This window comes from Peromyscus californicus, unplaced genomic scaffold (genome assembly GCF_007827085.1).
Source record: "Peromyscus californicus insignis strain IS unplaced genomic scaffold, ASM782708v3 Scaffold_6__1_contigs__length_162567912, whole genome shotgun sequence".
In the NCBI taxonomy this organism is placed as follows: domain Eukaryota; kingdom Metazoa; phylum Chordata; class Mammalia; order Rodentia; family Cricetidae; genus Peromyscus; species Peromyscus californicus.
This window is the reverse complement of record NW_026294584.1, coordinates 125,950,677-125,969,266: the sequence shown is the minus strand read 5'-3', so window position 1 is coordinate 125,969,266 and position 18,590 is coordinate 125,950,677. Positions and strand designations below refer to the sequence as shown.

General features: G+C 37.3%; 1 protein-coding gene across 12 annotated transcripts in view; it reads right to left on the bottom strand.

Annotated features, from left to right (window-relative positions):
* The window catches only part of Grm7 (glutamate metabotropic receptor 7), a 930,315-nt gene that overhangs the window by 303,099 nt on the left and 608,626 nt on the right, over nt 1-18,590 (bottom strand). For all 12 annotated transcript variants that reach the window (XR_008214661.1, XR_008214659.1, XR_008214660.1 and 9 more), the window contains exon 5: nt 7,024-7,164. Coding sequence is in view for 9 of the 12 variants with exons in the window: in XM_052722188.1 (XP_052578148.1) it covers nt 7,024-7,164 (141 nt within the window). In the remaining 3 variants the exon portion in view is untranslated. The remainder of the gene's footprint in view (nt 1-7,023; nt 7,165-18,590) is intronic.

Below are 18,590 nucleotides of genomic sequence, written 5' to 3'. Positions count from 1 at the left end.
CTCATTTCAATCTAGAGAGTAACAGAATCCTAAGATAACTGCCACCTCATCTGTCAAAACCACACAGGCAGTCATCCAAGCTATTGCTATAAAATGCTACACCAAGTTGAAAGCTATATGTCTTAATATTAATGTGATGGTCCAAAGATATTTAGTTCTTAATATCTGCCATTAAATAAATAAACAATTAGAAAATCAAAACAAACTGACATGCCTCCAGTTTCCATAGAAGTAGAATGTAGGTAGGTAAAGACTTTCAACCAAACTATTGTTTAGAGATTAGTCAAGTTCTTAAATATCAAGGAGCCACATTAACATACAATCCTAAAATTTGTGAGCATAAAGACTAACTCATAGTTTATATCAAGTGTCTACTGAAGAAATCAGGAAAGAGTAAAAGTATGTTTCTACTGTGTCTTGTCAAAACAGCTTCAATAAGTCTTCTTGAAATATTAAAGAGTTAGATACTATTTCTCTATGTACATTTTGATATGGACTTTTCTGAAAATCATGTTATATAAATTAGGTGCCACCATGAAACATCTATATGAAAATTAAAGGTCAACTCAGAATGAAAGGAGAAAATGACAGGGAAAACTAATTAGTTCAGTCAAAAATCCTTTCTGCATATATGTTCTCAGCACACTTAGCTTTCTTAAATGTCACTCCTTTATCTAAATAACTTTATTAACAGTCTACAGATAGTGATTGGGTTACATCAAGAATGAGATCTTATGAATGACAGGGTATACAGGGTTTATTCATTAACCTTATTTATTAACAGCCTTTTAAAGGAAAGAGACTTTACTTAGACCATTAGTTTTGAGAAGAACACAACTTAAGGGTTCTGACTACACACTGTGGAAATTCAAATCCAGATGTGGTGGGTCACACCTATAACCCAAGAACTCAGGAGGCTGAGGTAGAACTGCCTACATCTTGCGCTATGATGAGAATACCAGGCCAGGCAGGATCACACAGTTAGATGCTTTAAAAAAATTAACAGAAAAAGTGGCATTCAATAGTGTTTACTATTCAGCCTTTGTTATATTTGTACAGTGAAAATTAGTTTAAGATGCAAATCAAACTGAATTTTGTAGTATGTGACTAGAAAATACAAGCAACAAAGACAGTGAGTTGCTAAGGGGGTAGGGGGTGGGTACTATCCACTTATGTATCCTTTGTCATATCCAAAGGATCGCAAATCTCTAACAGCAAAACTGGCCCTTCACATGGATTCCTAAATACTGAATTTCTTCCTTTCAGTGAGGAGGTAATTCTGATGAATCAGTGTGCACAAGCGGCACCTATCAGAGCAGTAATGTTGGTTAGACAAATGTTCTGTGTGCACCCCAAGGCACAACAGGCAGAAAATGTTTTTATGTCTGCCACAGCAAACACGTTCAGATTCCTGGAACCTTGTACTGAATAGGAAGGATACATTTGAGGGAGACCTTGAAAATACACCACTTCTCCATTAAAATGGGTGAAAATCTGGGAAATGAGGAGTCTGGCTAGTTCAGTGCCAGACAATACCTGGATATGAACTCTGTTATGGTTCTGCACTTCCATTGACAATGAGTTTTCTATTCCAGAGCTTAGCAGGGTCTCATGTCTGTCCGTAAATATTTTAGCTCATCAGTACAGCATTGTGGAATGTACACCTCATGAAATACTCCTGTCTATACCTTTGTATTTAGTCAAATTTCTGGTTTTATTTTCCTGTTGAACTTTTATATACGGTCTTTTTTTTCTTCAGAACTCACATAAATAGGATAACCATGAATTCTTCACAGGCAATTGCATTCATCCAGAATGGTGAGTAATTGTTAGCCATACTGAATTGGGACCATGTGCTAAAGTCACTTCAGATTTAACACTTGAATTATGTAATTTAATCCCCACTGCAGCTTCAGAAGTTTTTCTTCCTTCCTCATTTCAAGCAGGAAGAATGACTTTGAAAAGTTAAGCAATACTGTCCAAGCTTTCTTAGGTAAACTCCTGGATAGGCTTTGATGTAGACTCTATCTTCATTGATTCTAAAACTATTAACTGTATGGGTACAAACATTTCCCCAGTTGAAGATGGCCTTTATTTTTTCTCCTGGGACATCATTTCATTTTCCCTCTCTTCTTAGCATTTCCAAAGAACCATCATCCTCAGCATGATCAGACTTGGACCAGATCTCTATATTAGCAGTACTGTGCCACATCTCAAGGGGAAACATGCTCAGCTGGTGGGCTTAGAATCAGGAGCTGTGGTAATATATTATGTCCCCCAATATAATGTACATACTAATAAACTTATCTGGGGTTAGAGGACAAAACAGCCACTAGATAGACATAGAGGCCAGAAAGTGGTGGCATATATGCTTTTAATCCTATCACTTGGGAGGCATCCGGATCTCTGTGAGTTCAAAGCCACACTGGAAACAGCCAGGCATGGTGACTCATGCATTTAATCACAGGAAGTGATGGCAGAAAGTAGAAAGGTATATAAGGCATGAAAACCAGGAACTAGAGCTGGTTAAGCTTTTAGACTTCTAACAGCAGTTCAGCTGAGATCCATTTGGATGAGAACACAGAGGCTTTCAGTCTGAGGAAACAGGATCAGCTGAGGAACTGGTGAGGTGAGGTGGCTGTGACTTGTTCTGCTTCTCTGATCTTTCAGCATTCACCCTAATACCTGTCTCTGGGTTTGTTTTCATTAATAAGAACTTTTAAGATTTGTGCTACAAGGAGTCACATGTACAATTAGTAAACACAATCCATATGCTCTTTCTGCTGATTAAGGACATGTGATTCTCATCAAATTGTCTAGTAGGTTCTATATTTCCTAGTGTGTGGCTCTAACACTGTCTCCATGGGATGATGTACCCCTAGTATGAAATACTACAAGTGACATTGACTCCTATCATATGGGGAATCTGCCTTCTGCAAAAGTCTGGACCATTTTACACGCATTCTCTTCCAGGATGTCAGCCCAAAGGAGTCATGTACAAGATCACTTGCTACCAATGTTTGGCTTGTAGCAGAGAAAATAATTTCAAGTGATGGTAGGAGAAAGATAACTAGCTTTTGGAGTTAGAAATGTCAGGATTGGGTATACACGAGCTTTGGAATATTTTAAAGATATGGAGCAATGAAGAAGTGTTGCTTGCCTTACAGATATGTCAGCTGAATGTGAGTAATTTATGGGACAAGTGGTTGGATAGTTTCTCAGGATATTTGCATTAAGAATGTCTGTACCCCAGGATCCCCCAAAATTCTACAGGAGCAAAATATTATTCTCTATTTCTTAAAAAATTTTCAACAATTATTTTTCCTTTCAAAGCCCCTTTATCTGTATATGACCTTAAAGCTTTCATCACAGCATTAGAAAAGCAATCTGCTTTCTTCAAATGCTCCAGGTCTTGCTGCTCATTATTGAAGTACATGAGAGGACAGATTCCATGTGGATCTGCCTAGAACTAACATAGAAACATACCTTCTTATAGCTTAAGAGGCTACACAGTACAAAGGAAAATAAATGGTATTTTAAGCATGTTTACTTTCATAATTTTAGAAGAGTCAATTTTTCATCAGAGCACAATCACAAGAAGGGATGAAGAAGGCTGTTTTTTTAATCCTCCTGTGAAAATACCCACTGTCTCTATGCTGTCTGTTTACAATGTAAAACTGGTAATTCCATGGTCTCATGTGGCTGCTTCTTTCCGACACATTCATTCTCTTTACTGTTTAAAAACTTGATTATCAAGCAGCTTTCCTTCCATCTTCCATATGCTGAAGCCCACCAATGCTTCCTTCTCTTGTCCATGTCCATGATTAAAATTGGTTTCTATCATAGCTTCAAGGACTCGCCTCTAACCTGTTCCCATTATTTCCTCTTTCACTCTTGATTATCAATCAGCATATGTTTTCCTACCACTTTCTACTTCTAGAATTGGGGTGTTTCTAAATGTCAAGATATTTTAAGGAGTGTTTTGAAAATACTACCAAAGCAACGTAAGACTTCAGTCAGACTTGGAAAAGGAAAGGGCAAGGAAGAAAAAAAAAAAAAAAAAGAACAAAAACAAAAAAACACTCATGAGACCCTTCTTATCTTGTTTATTTATGCACAAGCTTGAAGACTAGAAACAATAGTGATAGTGTTTGCTACCACCCAATAGATCATGTCTTACTAATATGGGTAATTTTTAAAAAAGGTGTGATGATTAACCTTGATTGTCAATGTGACACGTAGATTCTGGAATTTACTAGGAGATATGCTTCTGATGTGTCTGTGAGGGTGATTTCCAGGAATTTGCTAATGGGGAAGACCCACCATCACCGTTTTTGGCACCTTCCAAGGAGCTGACCAGATAGAAGGATGTTAAAGGGAAAAGCAGTGTTTGCCTGCCTTTGAGTGAATGCATTCATGCTGCTGCTGCCATCCTGGATGGACATTAGATTCCAGAACGTTTGAACTTCCACATGAACTGAAGACCAGCAGCTCTCCAGGACTTTTCCAGGCCTTCCAAGTCCCCAGATTGGGACTACTGAGACACCCTACCTAGCAGCTACCAGATTCTGAGTGTCTGGAGTGTGCAGATGGCCACTGTTAGGTTACTCAGTCCCTACTGAGTAAACCATTCTAGTAAACACAATTTTATGCATAATTATAATTTTATAAATAACATGTAACTAGTTCTTTCCCTAAAGAAATCATTGCCTCATAAAAAAGAATGTATGTAGAGAGAATAAGAGAATGACTTTGGATCATCAGTAACTTAGTAAATGTGACCCTAAGAAGAGTACAACAGAAAGACACAAAATACTTTTTCCATTTCAGTTGGTAGATTGATCATATTTGTTTTTTATAAACTTTAATTCTCTATGCTCAGTACTGAGATGTGGTTATCCATAGAACATTCTGGGTTAGAGCATGCAAAAAGACAAGTCTTGGCCTCAGATAGGAACAAACCTAAGTTCCATTTTGACAATCCATTCCACCTCCAGCCATTCTACAGAACATCGGATGTCAGAAACACTCTGGAAACTGTCATCCATCATCTGCATACTGTCGTACACTTGAGTGTTCCCTGTCTTACAGACAAATTATCCAGATGTCAAACTAATTTTTTCAGTTTCCACTTGAAAGCTTTGTGTCACCTAGGTCTAGTCAACATTGAATCAATTTTATTCATTTTCTTTCCAACAATAGAAAGACCATGTTTCTGAGAACACTGTGCTGTTACATATTGTGGTCTGAACAGAGAATGCAGTTACTCTGACATTCTAGTTAACCATAACGCCTCCAATACGTGTGTCCTACTGATTTTGCAGCAATATTTTTATTCTGGTCTCTTTACCATACATCTTATTTTTCATAGAAACTTCTGAGAGAGAGAGAGAGAGAGAGAGAGAGAGAGAGAGAGAGAGAGAGAGAGAGAATGTATACGTATGTATACATGTAATGGCCAGGGGACAATCTTGGTCCCTTAGCCATGATCATTGCCTCTTCGTCACAATCCTCCTTCTGTTTTGAGACAGAGCCTCTCACTGACCTGGGGCTCAACCATTAGGGTAGGATGGCTGGTCAAAGAACCTCAGGATTCTGTCTCTGCCTCTCCAGTGCTGGTATTTAAGTGCTTTTCCCCATACCATTGCTTTTTCTCCAATATAAGTTCTGGGAATTGAACTTCGGTACTCATGCATGTATGATATGAACCTTAGTGCCTTAGGTTTCCCTTTGCCCTGGTCCTCAGTATGCTTGATCACACTGAGTACACACTGGAGTGTGCTGGGATACTGGAAAGTTACATTTCAAATGTCAAGGGTTACTGGAGAGGAGAGTTAGGCTCTATCCAGCCTTTCACAGTTATTCAGTGCTCAAGTTAAAGATCAGCTACAAGATTAAATACACATCAATATCAAATTTGATCAAACATAACAGTATTTGCTCTTCTTTTGGCAGCTGTTGCCTTAGCTCATTCTCTTTCCCTCACTTCCCCATATTCTCTCCAAAGGTGATTGGAGCTCATTCACCATTTTGGGGGGCTCATTGTATCCTCAGAGTTGCAGTAATCCTCTTGCTACAGAACCGTGTTATGTTATTTTTTTATCAGTTACTTTTCACCCAGTTTTCTCCTTCACAAATTAGCTGTTGTCGACTCCATTGACAGATGCTAATACAAGCATTATTTTCTCAAGGAAATCTTTGGAAAAAAGCTCATGCTATCAACACAACTGAAATTCCTTTGTTATATGTTCTTGAAATCTAAGCTCACACCTAGTTTATATGACAAGTTCACTGGAGCAATTTCAATGGCCTTTGTCTATTCCAATACTACATTCTAAGCCTTGTGAAAGCTGAGGCCCAGACTACTGGGCTTACCATTTGACCAGCACAGCTAGAATGGTGCTTAGCAGAAGGGAGATTACTTAATAAATGTCTGTGAATGACTAAATGAACTAATGTCTGCTTTCCCCTTTACCTATTTATAAACACACTTTTTACTGGGAAGAAATTCACAAAAGATTTCTATGAGAAGCAGTGAATACTTTAAGCATATATTAAGTAGCAAATGACTTTCACCTATACATTATGAAAACCATTAAGAATGTTCATTATTATAAACTCAAGCACTCTATAAACTTGATCAGATATACTATGGATAATAACAGTTGCCACTGGTCCTGGTTTGGGATGTCTTAGGGCTTTTGTTTTCGTGAAAAAGACTTCATTCTCCTGGCCAGAACATGAGCTAATATTTATTAACAGGAGTATTTGAAGCAACAAGATCCCAAGGATCACTGGAAATGCCAATTACAGTGAGATGGACAGGCAGAAAAGAACACATTCTTTTCTCTCTTTCCTTTGACCTGCAAGAGTTATACTGCTGTTCTGTTTTCTGAACAATCTAGTAAAATTCAATTTACTTTTTCAATTTGTCTCCAGCCAGGCTTCCTTCTGTCAACTATGCAGACATCTCAGTGCTGGCCACGTAAAGTCACAGGAGGAGGACAACAGGAATGAAATTACCTGTGCATTTGCGATCTGTGTCTTCTTTTTTGGACCCACTAATTGTCAACTTGCAGTTGAAGTTTTCTTCCCAGTATTCAGCAAACCACACATTTCTCCTGTTGTTTTCAAGTGTTCTGGATGTGAAGTAAGCATCAAACCCTAAACAGAGTTAAATGAGAAGATCAGAACTCATGGAGATCATTGCTTCCATATGGTAAATAAATTAAAGAAAAAAAAAAAGGACCAGTGATATTTTGTAGACTAGAGGATTTATTTATTTGTGTCCATCAATAGAATAGATGGACGAAGATCAAATACACATACAATACACACACTACACACACACACACACATATATATGTATATATATATATATATATGAGATAAACTATAGAGAGGTCTCTAATTCAATAAGTGATGGACAAGTGTGGTCTACAAGCACTATTTTCACTGTGAAATTCACACTGAAAACCTTTGGAATGCTATAATAAACAAAAAAATGCTTTGCATTCATAGCTAAACCAAGGACAAATGTCTTCGACTGTGATGATTAGTACTGTCACCTTAAAGGTCTTGACTCATCTAGGTGACAAATCTCTGGGCAATGGGGATTGCTTCGATTAGACTAGTTGAGGTAGGAAGACCCACCTTAACTGTGGGCAGGACCATTCCATGGACTGGGGTTCTGGACAGAATACAAAGAAAAAAGCAAGCCCAATACTAGCATTCATTGCTCTCTGTTTCTGTGGCCACACTGTAAAAACTGCCTACTCAAATACCTGCTTCTGTGTTTTCTGTGTCATAATGGGCTGTACCCTCCAACTGTGAGCTTCTGTGAACTTGTGCTTCTTTAAGTTGCTTTGATCAGGTATTTGGTTGTAGCATTAAGGGAATTTACAAATACACAATATACAAATTTTTTCATCTCCAGATAATAACTGATGGTTTAAATGCTTAGTATAGACATGGCTGTGCAGTAATTATTATCATTATTCTCACTTGGTACATGAGAAATCAGAGTCTTAGAAAAAAAAATACAGCATGCCCAATGTCAACCATTATGCTCTAGTCTACATTTTTGGCTATTTCAGCTGCTGGTCATTGAGTAACTTTTCAAGGCCTTTTTCTTTCGGTGTTGTCCCATCATGGAATTGACTTCCTAGTCAAAGGGGAAATAAAATTGATTTAGGCGAGGCCACAGGTAAATAAGACTGTCACTTTGTTGTTATCATGGCACATCCACATTAGCACAGACTCAAGAGTCCAAGTACTATATAATTCTCTAGCTGTTGCTTCTGGAATGGGTAACTTCAAATATTACAATGAATCTATGAGGTCTTAAGAGGATAAAGGTGCCAAAGAAATGTAAGTTCAGACTCAGACTATCACTTGGACTAGGCTTGAATGCCAAGTCCACTAATGTCACTATGCCACAGAAACAGGAAGTCCACACTTTGAATTGCTGATCTTCCTTTTGTCTACTTGTAGAAATGAAGATGACACTATCTCCTTCTGTCACTCTCCACAGTGCCATCAGTGATAGTAGAAAGAATACAGAAACTTAGGAAGTTTAAGGCCAAGAATCATAGGAGAAGGTGGAACTACTAACAAATACTTAAAGCATCCAGCTTTTTCCATATGCCATAAAAATTGTGCCAATGGTTACAGGGACAAAGGCAGAAAGCATTTTACATACATTTTCTCTTAAGGTGTCACATTAACTCTAAGCAGTGGGTATTACTCAGAGCTGTACTTTAAAGTCAGAAATGAAGATTCAGAAAATTTGATAGCAGGGTGCCGGGTCTACATCCATAACTGTCACATATGCTACACAGCAGGCTTATATTTTGGTGAGTGTCATAATCACTTGGACAGCTGATCAGGGAAGTGGAGCCCAGATTAACTGAGTAAGAGGGGAAACTGGGTTTTTGTTTTCTCTTTCATCATCTGGAAATTACCATACGTACCAAAGTTCTAGAAAAGTCCTGTGGAGTTTGCTGTGACCCACATACCATGCCATACAAGCAGAAGATAAACAATTATGTATGTGGTCAGGGGATAGAATTGGGAAATCAATCAAGGGTTGTGTGGTTTGACGGTGATGGGGTAACCCAAGTTCAGAGAACAGATCCTCTCACACAAACCCAAAAAAGCAGATGCATAGTCAAAATGGTATCATCCACTGAGGCTCTTCTTGATGCTTGGTTTGGCTTGTCTGAATCAGACTTCTTACAGAACCTGACAACACGATTCCACCTTTTATCAGCTCATGGGGGAAGAAAAATGGATTCTTGTTAGTTCCCTCTATATATTTCCATTCAGAAAGAAGGAAAGTATCCACATGTGAGACCTCCAAGGTTTGAAAAGCATCTTATTACAGGCAGATATTTACAGTGCCTGAGAATACACTTGGAAGCCCTTCCAGTGAGGTGCACTTTGTAGCGCTCCTTACTAACAGATAACGTGTTTCTGACGTCGAGGTGGGACACAGCCTCCCCTCTGCCTAGGCATTTAAGTCCCTACCTATAGTCTGTCACTACAGTTTCAGAAACCTGAAGATTTCCCTTATCTTCTGTGAGAAACAGGGCACTTCATATAAAATGTTTAGTGACCCAGGTGGGGCAGAGACTTAGGAATAGAATCAGACATTAGAATAACTAATAACAGGACTCCTTCCTTCTCCATCTCCCTCCCTCTGCTCCCGTGGGAAATGAGATTTCTCCCCATGTCCATTAAATTTCAGAAGAAAAATGATCTGAACACATATCAGTACAATTAAGAACATTACCAGAGTTTTGAAATTTAACCCAAGGCACCAAGTCCCACAGTTTTGATTCAAAGGAAACATAATCAAAGTTTTGTTAAGGGAAAACTATCATTCTTTTACATGAAGCAGATGGAATTCTTAGTGGGAACTTGTTCCTTTGGTTGAGCAGATACATTTCATTTTCTAAATTCCATTCTAGGCTAGTCTGAAGCAGTGTCCCACTGGTACATGTTCAGCAGAACTGCCATCATCTCCATACAAGAGGGAGAAAGAGTGGAGCTTCAACAGGCATTCCAAACAGTTCTAGCCTGGTTCTGTCCTCTTTGAAATGAGGAAATGATCCTCAGTTACCACTTGGAATCTGTGGAGTGTAACTTAATAGACGTGTGATTCATCCTGGGGACCATGATTAGTAGGTGGACCTTCTAGTTGACAGGCAAAGGAAGGTCTCACTAAATGGTGATATGAGGAATATTAATTATCAGGTGTCATTAGCAGGTCACAGAGCAGAAGAAGGCTTTACATGCCATCTAATACACCTGAAATGTACAGCAGCTGAGGCTGCTAGGTTTTCAACTCCAGGAGTACATCCTGGATGTCAGAGGAACATCCTCACAAGTCCAAGTGGCAAACAACACCAGAGCATTGAACTTTATACCCCAAGTGCAAGGGCTCTTAATTCTTCTTACTGCCTTGCTTCCAGCTCAGGAAGCCCATGCTGATGTTTAAAGAACACAATACTCATCACAGTACACAGATCTAAGCTGTCATGTAGGCTTGACAATGAAACTCAGATCCTCTGGAAAATCAGAAGACCAATCTGGGCATTTTATATTTATAGGATGGATATGGGGCATTCTACCATTGTTAGGTACATCTCTCTCCCTTCCGTGCATGTATGCTGAGTCCTGAGCTGTGTCTAAGCTCCATTGCAATGAGAAAGATTGTTAGATGTCATGAATGAAGTACATGACTAAACCAATAAAAATGTAAGGAACTTAGGAAAGGATCAAGATAATCATCCATATTTATACACCCATATAACAACTTGTTAGAAGATGGAATAGAAATCCATAGTTGAAATAGCTACACACAAAAAGTAAACACAAATTAAGTTACTTTATAATTTATATGGGAAAAATATACCAAGGCCATAATTTTCTGAGAAAAAATAGGAATTTTCCATGATTCCTTGAGGGTGGGGGGACAGAAAGGAGAAAGAGAGTTAACCATATTGAAAATTCCATGATTAAGCAATTCTAAATTCCCTTGGATAAAAGAGGAGAGGACCTGGCACAGCAGAAATGAGACCACACCTCCAAAACATGACAAAAAGACCACAGGTAGGTATGGGAATATAATGTATTGGAGAATAAGATAGCCTTTCACATCTATAGGGAAACAAAGCTCCTCCTATAATCATCTAACAGTCATCAACTTATTGGGGGTTAGGGATGTGATCTCATCCTATTTCAGGAATTAAACATCATCTAGCCCCCAAGATATATTGGAAAACCTCAGGTAGACAACTCTAAATGAGAGTCAATGATTTGGGAACTGTCTTAGAGGATAACTGTTAATCACATGGTTAAAGGAACTGATAGGGGTTGGGGGTATCCTGCACCGTTGACTCAGGTACTATGTAGAGTTTTATTGTCATGCCTCCCTTCTTGGTTCCACACATGCCTGCATATTCCTGTCTTGATTTTCAGGCATAGAGGTCATAGTCTGCACCCAACTAATATCTGACTTTCTAATTTGCATTTCTGTAAAGGTGAACTAAAGTAAATTAAGTTAAAGAAAAATAAATCACTTTGGATCACCTCATGGGATAAAGCTAGACAGAGTGCACCTAGAAATTCTTTGACTATGTCTTTTGATGAGACTGGTGGCAAGCAGGCATGATTTTTGAGCAAATAAAAGTCATTGCAATGGAAGTTATTCCACAAAGAACAAACCATTCCATGGGAAATGTTTATGGATGAGGCAGATAGAGTAAGATACACAACATTATTCTAAGAAAAATGCACCAATTCCTAGTGTCTGGTGAGGTGATCATCATTCTGGATTCAATTAGCAAAATAGTAACCCTTGAATAATACATGCATGACTGAAATCACTGGCTAACTTTAACACAATGACCTTTAATTCATGTTTTCACAAACGACACAATTTCTTTTCTTTATTCTTTGCTTATGCACTTATTGATTCTGTATATGAAACAATCACATGTAGGGAGAGAAGAGGAAGGTGAGTAGGGCTGTGTATGGGTACTTTTTATAAAATTTCCTACAGATTCCATATAATATTTAGGCTTCTGCAAGTATTAAAACTTTGTAGAATGGTCATTCTCTAAGACAAGGTAATTTTGGTTTCTATGCAAACATTTCACAGATATAATCTATTAATAATTCATTAATGCATATGAAGTGTGCATATTAAGCATATTCATGTAACTGCATAGCAGTTTCCACTAGCATAGCAGACATGAATAATAAATCCTAAAAATCAGTGTTACCACTGTGATTTCTTCAGTTTAAGTTTTCAGGAAGCTATATTTAATACAAGAATGGATGAGCTATTTTGGTAAGAATGTATGTTTCCAAGAAACTGTTGTTACAAATTTACTCTTTACAAATGTTATACTCAAATATGAGCCTTAATTAATAGTGATACACTTAAGATAACTTACTATGCTCACAGATTCAGTTTAAATGCTTTTGTTGGGTGTATTTTGTGTAAGTGCACCTTTCTATGTTCTCTTGAATTTTAGTCTGTTATCAACTCTTGAAAAACTATAAGACAAAGGTCATGGTACTTTCACCTGTATAGTCTATTCACTATCTTCATGACATAAGTGTGATAGGTGGTCATGATTGACTTTCAGAAACCTAGGAACAGTAGTGTATGCTGCAAAGATTGCTTATTAATTAGTAGTTCTGGATTATTCTTATTTATAATAATTTTTATTCCCTATAGGACTCAAAAGAGCTCAGGATAATTTATGACTGTGACTGCTGAACCACCAAGAGTGTAAGGACAGACTGTAATAGTGTAAGGACAGGAAGACAAAGTTTCTAGCAGTACACCTGCAACTCAAAGCTAGACTTTTTTTCTACAAAATTGCAAGAATGGATGTCCTCTTTCAACATTCTTGACAACAACAAGATTGATCAGAGGACTAAAATACACTCCTTCTTATATAAAGAAATCAATAGGCAGTCTTGAAAAATCAAGGTTTGTTGGCTGGAGAGACGATAATGGGTGCCATAATGGGTGGCACACAACTGCCTAAAAACTGCAATTCCAGGGGTATCTGAAGAGGAATCTTTCCTCTACTGACTCTTGTGCTCATGTATACATACCCACACAGAGACCCCTAACACACACACACACACACACACACACACACACACACACACACACACACATTTTTAAATAATAATAAAAATGAACCAGGTATCTACCAATGTTTCTCTCTTCTGTCTCTGGAACTTGAATACCCCATGTTAGCTGTTATTTGTTCAATATCCAGAAAGAGAAAAATCTGTAAGTATCCAGTCTGGAGCTTTGCTCAAAGAATGAGCTAGACAATATTTATTATCAACAACTACCTATGTAATTTCACAAGGTACCTCTGAAACAAGATCTGCTTTTCATAAAGTGGACTTCAGATATTTAAAGGTATGTTTACCAAGATCCTATATCTCTGGATGCCTCTCTGAGGACAGCCTTTCAACAACCTATAAAAAGCAACTTGCACAGAGTCGTTCTTTTGAGGGCTCATCCTCTCATCTGCATGAGGTATGTGCAGGAATTCTTTATCTGGAGCAGCAGTTTGTGTCCCTGTGCACACCCTAGGATAATATGTGGCATTTGAAGAAAGAGTTCACCTATTCTTTGACTCTAAACCACATCAACTAAATTAGAGCACCTGCTGGTAGTTCAAATGCATGAGCCTTTTACTTCCCAGGTGGTGTGGATACACAGGCAGACTTATGATCCAATACTCTAGAAGATTACACAATTTAAGCCACTCAAGCATCTTTTATACATAGTCCTAGAAGACCTGCACAAAATCTACCAGAGATACAGAAGACAAAATCTTCTAATCTGAACATATGATTCTTTATACATATATGTATTATCTATTGAGATATGATATCAAGTCATGGACATAAATTATGAATGCTTGTCATGGGTGATTGCATTTTGACATAGTTTTTTTTGAAATTGTTATTCATAGTATAAAAATTTGTCATAATTTTAACTGGTGGTTGGAAAATTTACATGTTTGTTCAAGCCAGATGTCATCTTAATGGCCAAGCATCGAATTTTTGTTTGAGTGATAGATTGTGTGAAGACTTACATAATTTTTATGCTAAACCTTTGAACACATTTTTAAAGAATTGTATCAAATTATCATGACTGGTTTATCTGTGTAAATTCTCTAGCAAACATAATCTAACAAGATAATGAATTTTAAGTGGAAAATTATTGATCATTTGAGCACATGAGATCTGCTTATTTTCCCAAGAGAAAAAACAACACATCAAAGGCCAGAGAATTATTCCACATGGTGAAGCTACACATTTTATTTTTAATAACAGTACAAGAACCACGTTGCCTGGTTACCATCTTCATTTTGTACTCTGCTCTTAAAATGTCTCAGCAGCTAGAAGTTTTTTTGTAAGCTGAATATCTAAACTTATATAATCAAACATATATAACAACCCAAAGAGATTTATTCAAAATTATATTTCATTTTCTTTCTGATCACAGATTCTTCCATTGCCTAAAAGTCGAGGGAGGAAAATTAACAATAACATTTTGAAAGAAGGACTGGTCAGATGCACATCTAAAAAGGGCTTGAAGGAAAACCAAAACCTCATAGTAACATTGGTCATAAATGTATGAGCCAGCATTTAATGTAAGAATTCTTGGTCAAGTAGTTCCCAGAGATACCCACAGCAATACAGGCTCTTAGTGCCCCACTATAACTAGATGACAAGACTCTATTACTGAAGGTCAAACACTTCAGCTGCACAACATAAGTCAGTCTTGAACTGACCAGGAAGCTCTTCCCCTGATGAATAGTATTCTTCATGCTGGAAAGCTGCTGGGGAAAAAAGACACTGCCAGTATTACCCATTATTGGATCCTGCATGATACAATATCAACCTACCAGGCAGATATGCCCACTGGTGTAATACCTTCAAGAGTGTTTATGGGAATAACAAACTGTTCTCTTGATAGGATTTGAGACTGGTTCTATGGAGGAAAATTCAAACTTGATACTGTGTGTTCAAAGTCTATGGGTAAGAAAGTCATACACAGCTTTCTTGAAAAAAGACTTTCACAAGTTCAAGCCAATTAAAATTTCCATCACAGAAGAATTCCTGAGACTTTTCCCCTTGTGGAGGAGCACCTAGTCGTTGATGACTGCTGGAGAAAGGAGAATTACTTTTCACTGGGGATGTGGCTACTGGTAGGTTACTCATGCTTCATGGATGACACGACATCCATGGCCATATGGGCTTAAGTGACTAATTGTTTTGTTTTTGTTGTTTTGTTTTTTTTGTTTTTGTTTGTTTGTTTTTAGAGGATATGAAATTGGAAGACAGATTCTTAGAGCTGAAATGGGGGGATAGATATCAAGATATATCATACGCATCTATGAAATTTTCAAAAAATAAATCCATATTTTTTTTAAAAAAGAAAAAAGTTTTCTGGACATATAGGAATAATATTTAATTGATATTTTAAATATATTTTCAAATTTTGATAACTAACTTCATGCTCACTTAGAGATATTTTCAGGTTTGATCAGAATTTACCAACATTTCTTTAGTGCTTTCATACTGATGTAGTGGCAGCTCCTAAACCCTTCTAGTTTGAATGTTACTTCTCAGGGTATGCTTGGCTTGTGGGTACATTTTAGGAAATGTAAAATCAAGCTGTGAGTGGATGTCCTTGTGAATAAATGTCTTCACTTAAAGGATCCTAAGTATCAGAAGACAATTCATATCATTTCATCTCCTCCAACCTGAGTTACTAATGTATTTTTGAAAAGGGGACATTGCTCTGGGTTTTGTAGAGGGTGAATTGTCCTGAACTCATGACTTTAACACTTTTATACAAATTCTATTTAATCATCATTTTTTTCTAGATCCTTGTGCACAGTTTTGAATGAATGTAACAGAGGTGAACACTTCCCAATCAAATCGTCTTGCCTAGTAAGTTGAAGTAAGAAAGTTGAGGTCAACTTCAACCAACACTGCTTGGTTTTGTGTTTGTATGTTTTTTGTCTTTTTAAATGGAATTGTAAACTTAAGACATGCAAATGACAGCCACATGCTTCTAGAAGACATTTGCTTCAGGTGAGAACAGATCAATTAGATACGAAAGGAGCAGAGATGGAGGGTGCAAAGGATCTTGCAGTTCAAGGTTGTAGTCCATTTCCAAGACCTTGCTGTGTTCCTTGCTCTTGAATCTATAAGATATTCTTTTGTTCTCAGAGTAAATCCACCTTTCTACTTTGCCTTAGGAACATCCCACTGTATGTCTGTGGTAATGTTGGTCAGATACAAATCTTGCTGTCAAGAAGACTGCCAAGAAGTGAGACACAGACAATTTTAATAGTTGGGAGAGAGGTTCCTGAGTTCTATGGATGTACTGATCCATGCATACAAACATTTCTCAACCTCATCAAGATGGATTAATATGTGTTGGAGAGCAGTGACCTTCAAAGGCTTAAGATATGGTGTTGAATAAGGAGAAATTCTACTCAGTATTTGGTGTTGAGAGTGATAAAACTCGGTGTACAGCCACTTAGTTCAGAGGTAGCTATCCTAGTATTCCTTTCAACAAGGAATACTGTTGGTGGAAATAATTTGCTCTCTGTACTTCACCTCGGTGTCCAAACAATGTGGTAACATTAAATAATAATGTCTTAACCTCAGGTGTAACATTTCTCATAACAAAATATGGACATTATTGTTTGGACCACAGTCCTACTGATAACTTTCTTTCCCTCTGTGGACTATGCAGAGTGCCAGACAAGAGTTTAATGACAATCACAGGCAAAGGCTGTACCTGTGATTACTCCCCATATTACTGATATTATCAAAAGGAGATGCATTTCCATTTGAGTCAGCACAGGTGGCTTGTTTGTCACACAAATTTCAAGCATGTGTTGGATATAATCAGAAAATAGCTTGATAGAGTAATTAATTACAGCAGAGATTAATTAAATCAAGAGGTATTATGTTAGAGAGATTCTGAAAGCAGGATACATATTTCCTGTCACTGAGACACATTCAGTGTTTGGTGGAAGGTAAGAAAATACAAATAAACACAACAATGTAATGGCCATTCCGACCATTGTTTACTGAAGGTTTTTTGTGTAATTTGTTTTATTAAGATTTTTTTTATTCATACTGAAGGTGTTTTAAATGAGTATACTGGACTAAAATTATAAATGCAGCATTATAATTCTTACCAACTACATACTAGTTAGTTATTATTATTGCTATTTGGGGAATGAGTACATGAATGATCATAGCAGTACTGGGGAAGAACACACTTGCTGCACTGAGAGGGTATTTCACATTCATTGAGTGACATGGTTATAGAAAAATTAATTTTTATTGTTTTGTGCAACATTTACAATGCTATGAAACCACCATGCCTAGTCTTAGATCAGTATATTAGCATTCTATCAGGAAGCATATTTTCCCCCAAATTTATCACATAGAAATTATGGCCAGAGTCTGGAAAGATGGGTCAGCTATTAAAAGCATATACTGTGATTTCAAAGTACCAGAGCACCCACATCTGGTTGTTCTCAAGAACCGAAACTCCTGCTCCAGGAGATCCCATGCCCAGCAGACATCTGCACTCACACATACACATAGCCCCCACACAGACACACTAAAAAAACAAATCTTTAAAAAAAAACATGGAATGAGGAACAAAATATTTCAATTCCAGTCTGTTTACTTTAGAGCTCACCCTACTCATTTTTCATATGCAAAGTACTATAGGTAAAGAATTATTGAAAAGCTTTAATAAAATAATAATTTAATATCTACTGAATCTTATTACTTCTATATTAACCTATTTGTCTTTGATAATGCATTTAAATGTTATGGTAGCTGTAAAATAGATACTAATCATAATTTTATACATTACAGATAAGTTAAAAGAGACACATATAGCACAGGGAATATGTCCAGGACTGAAGATTTGATTTTATGCCTGCAAAGATGGCGCCTTTCAACCTCAGCAATAGCTGACGAAGCTAGAAGTGAAACAAGTTGAGTTGCAGAAAGATTCACAGGAACTTGGTGAAAATAAGGACTTGAAAGCGAGTAGACACTAAAATGTGGTTGTTCGATGTGCAGTTTGGGGGACCTAGATGTTGATTCAAAGAGAGTTTAAAAGAATTAGTAAAAAGAGAAAAATGGGATGATTTTTGAATTCTTGATCTTGAGGTGATGGTTGAAGCACAATGGAAAAAGCTCTAAGTGTGAAGCTGCAGTTTCAGAGAGCAGATAAATGTCTATGACACTTGGCACTAATGAAAAAGATGAAAACTTCGAGGGAAGATATATTCAAAGAGGGCACCGTGTGTTGGTGGGAGGAACTATGGGGAACACTCATATCTGAGTATGTCAATGTAGAATTTATAAGTGGAAGGCAGGGGACTAAATGCAAGAGAAGTGGTATGAAGGATAGTTTTAATTGTCAACTTGACACAGTGTATACTCATCTTCAAAGAGAGTCTTGATGAGGAATATTATAGATTAGAGTGACC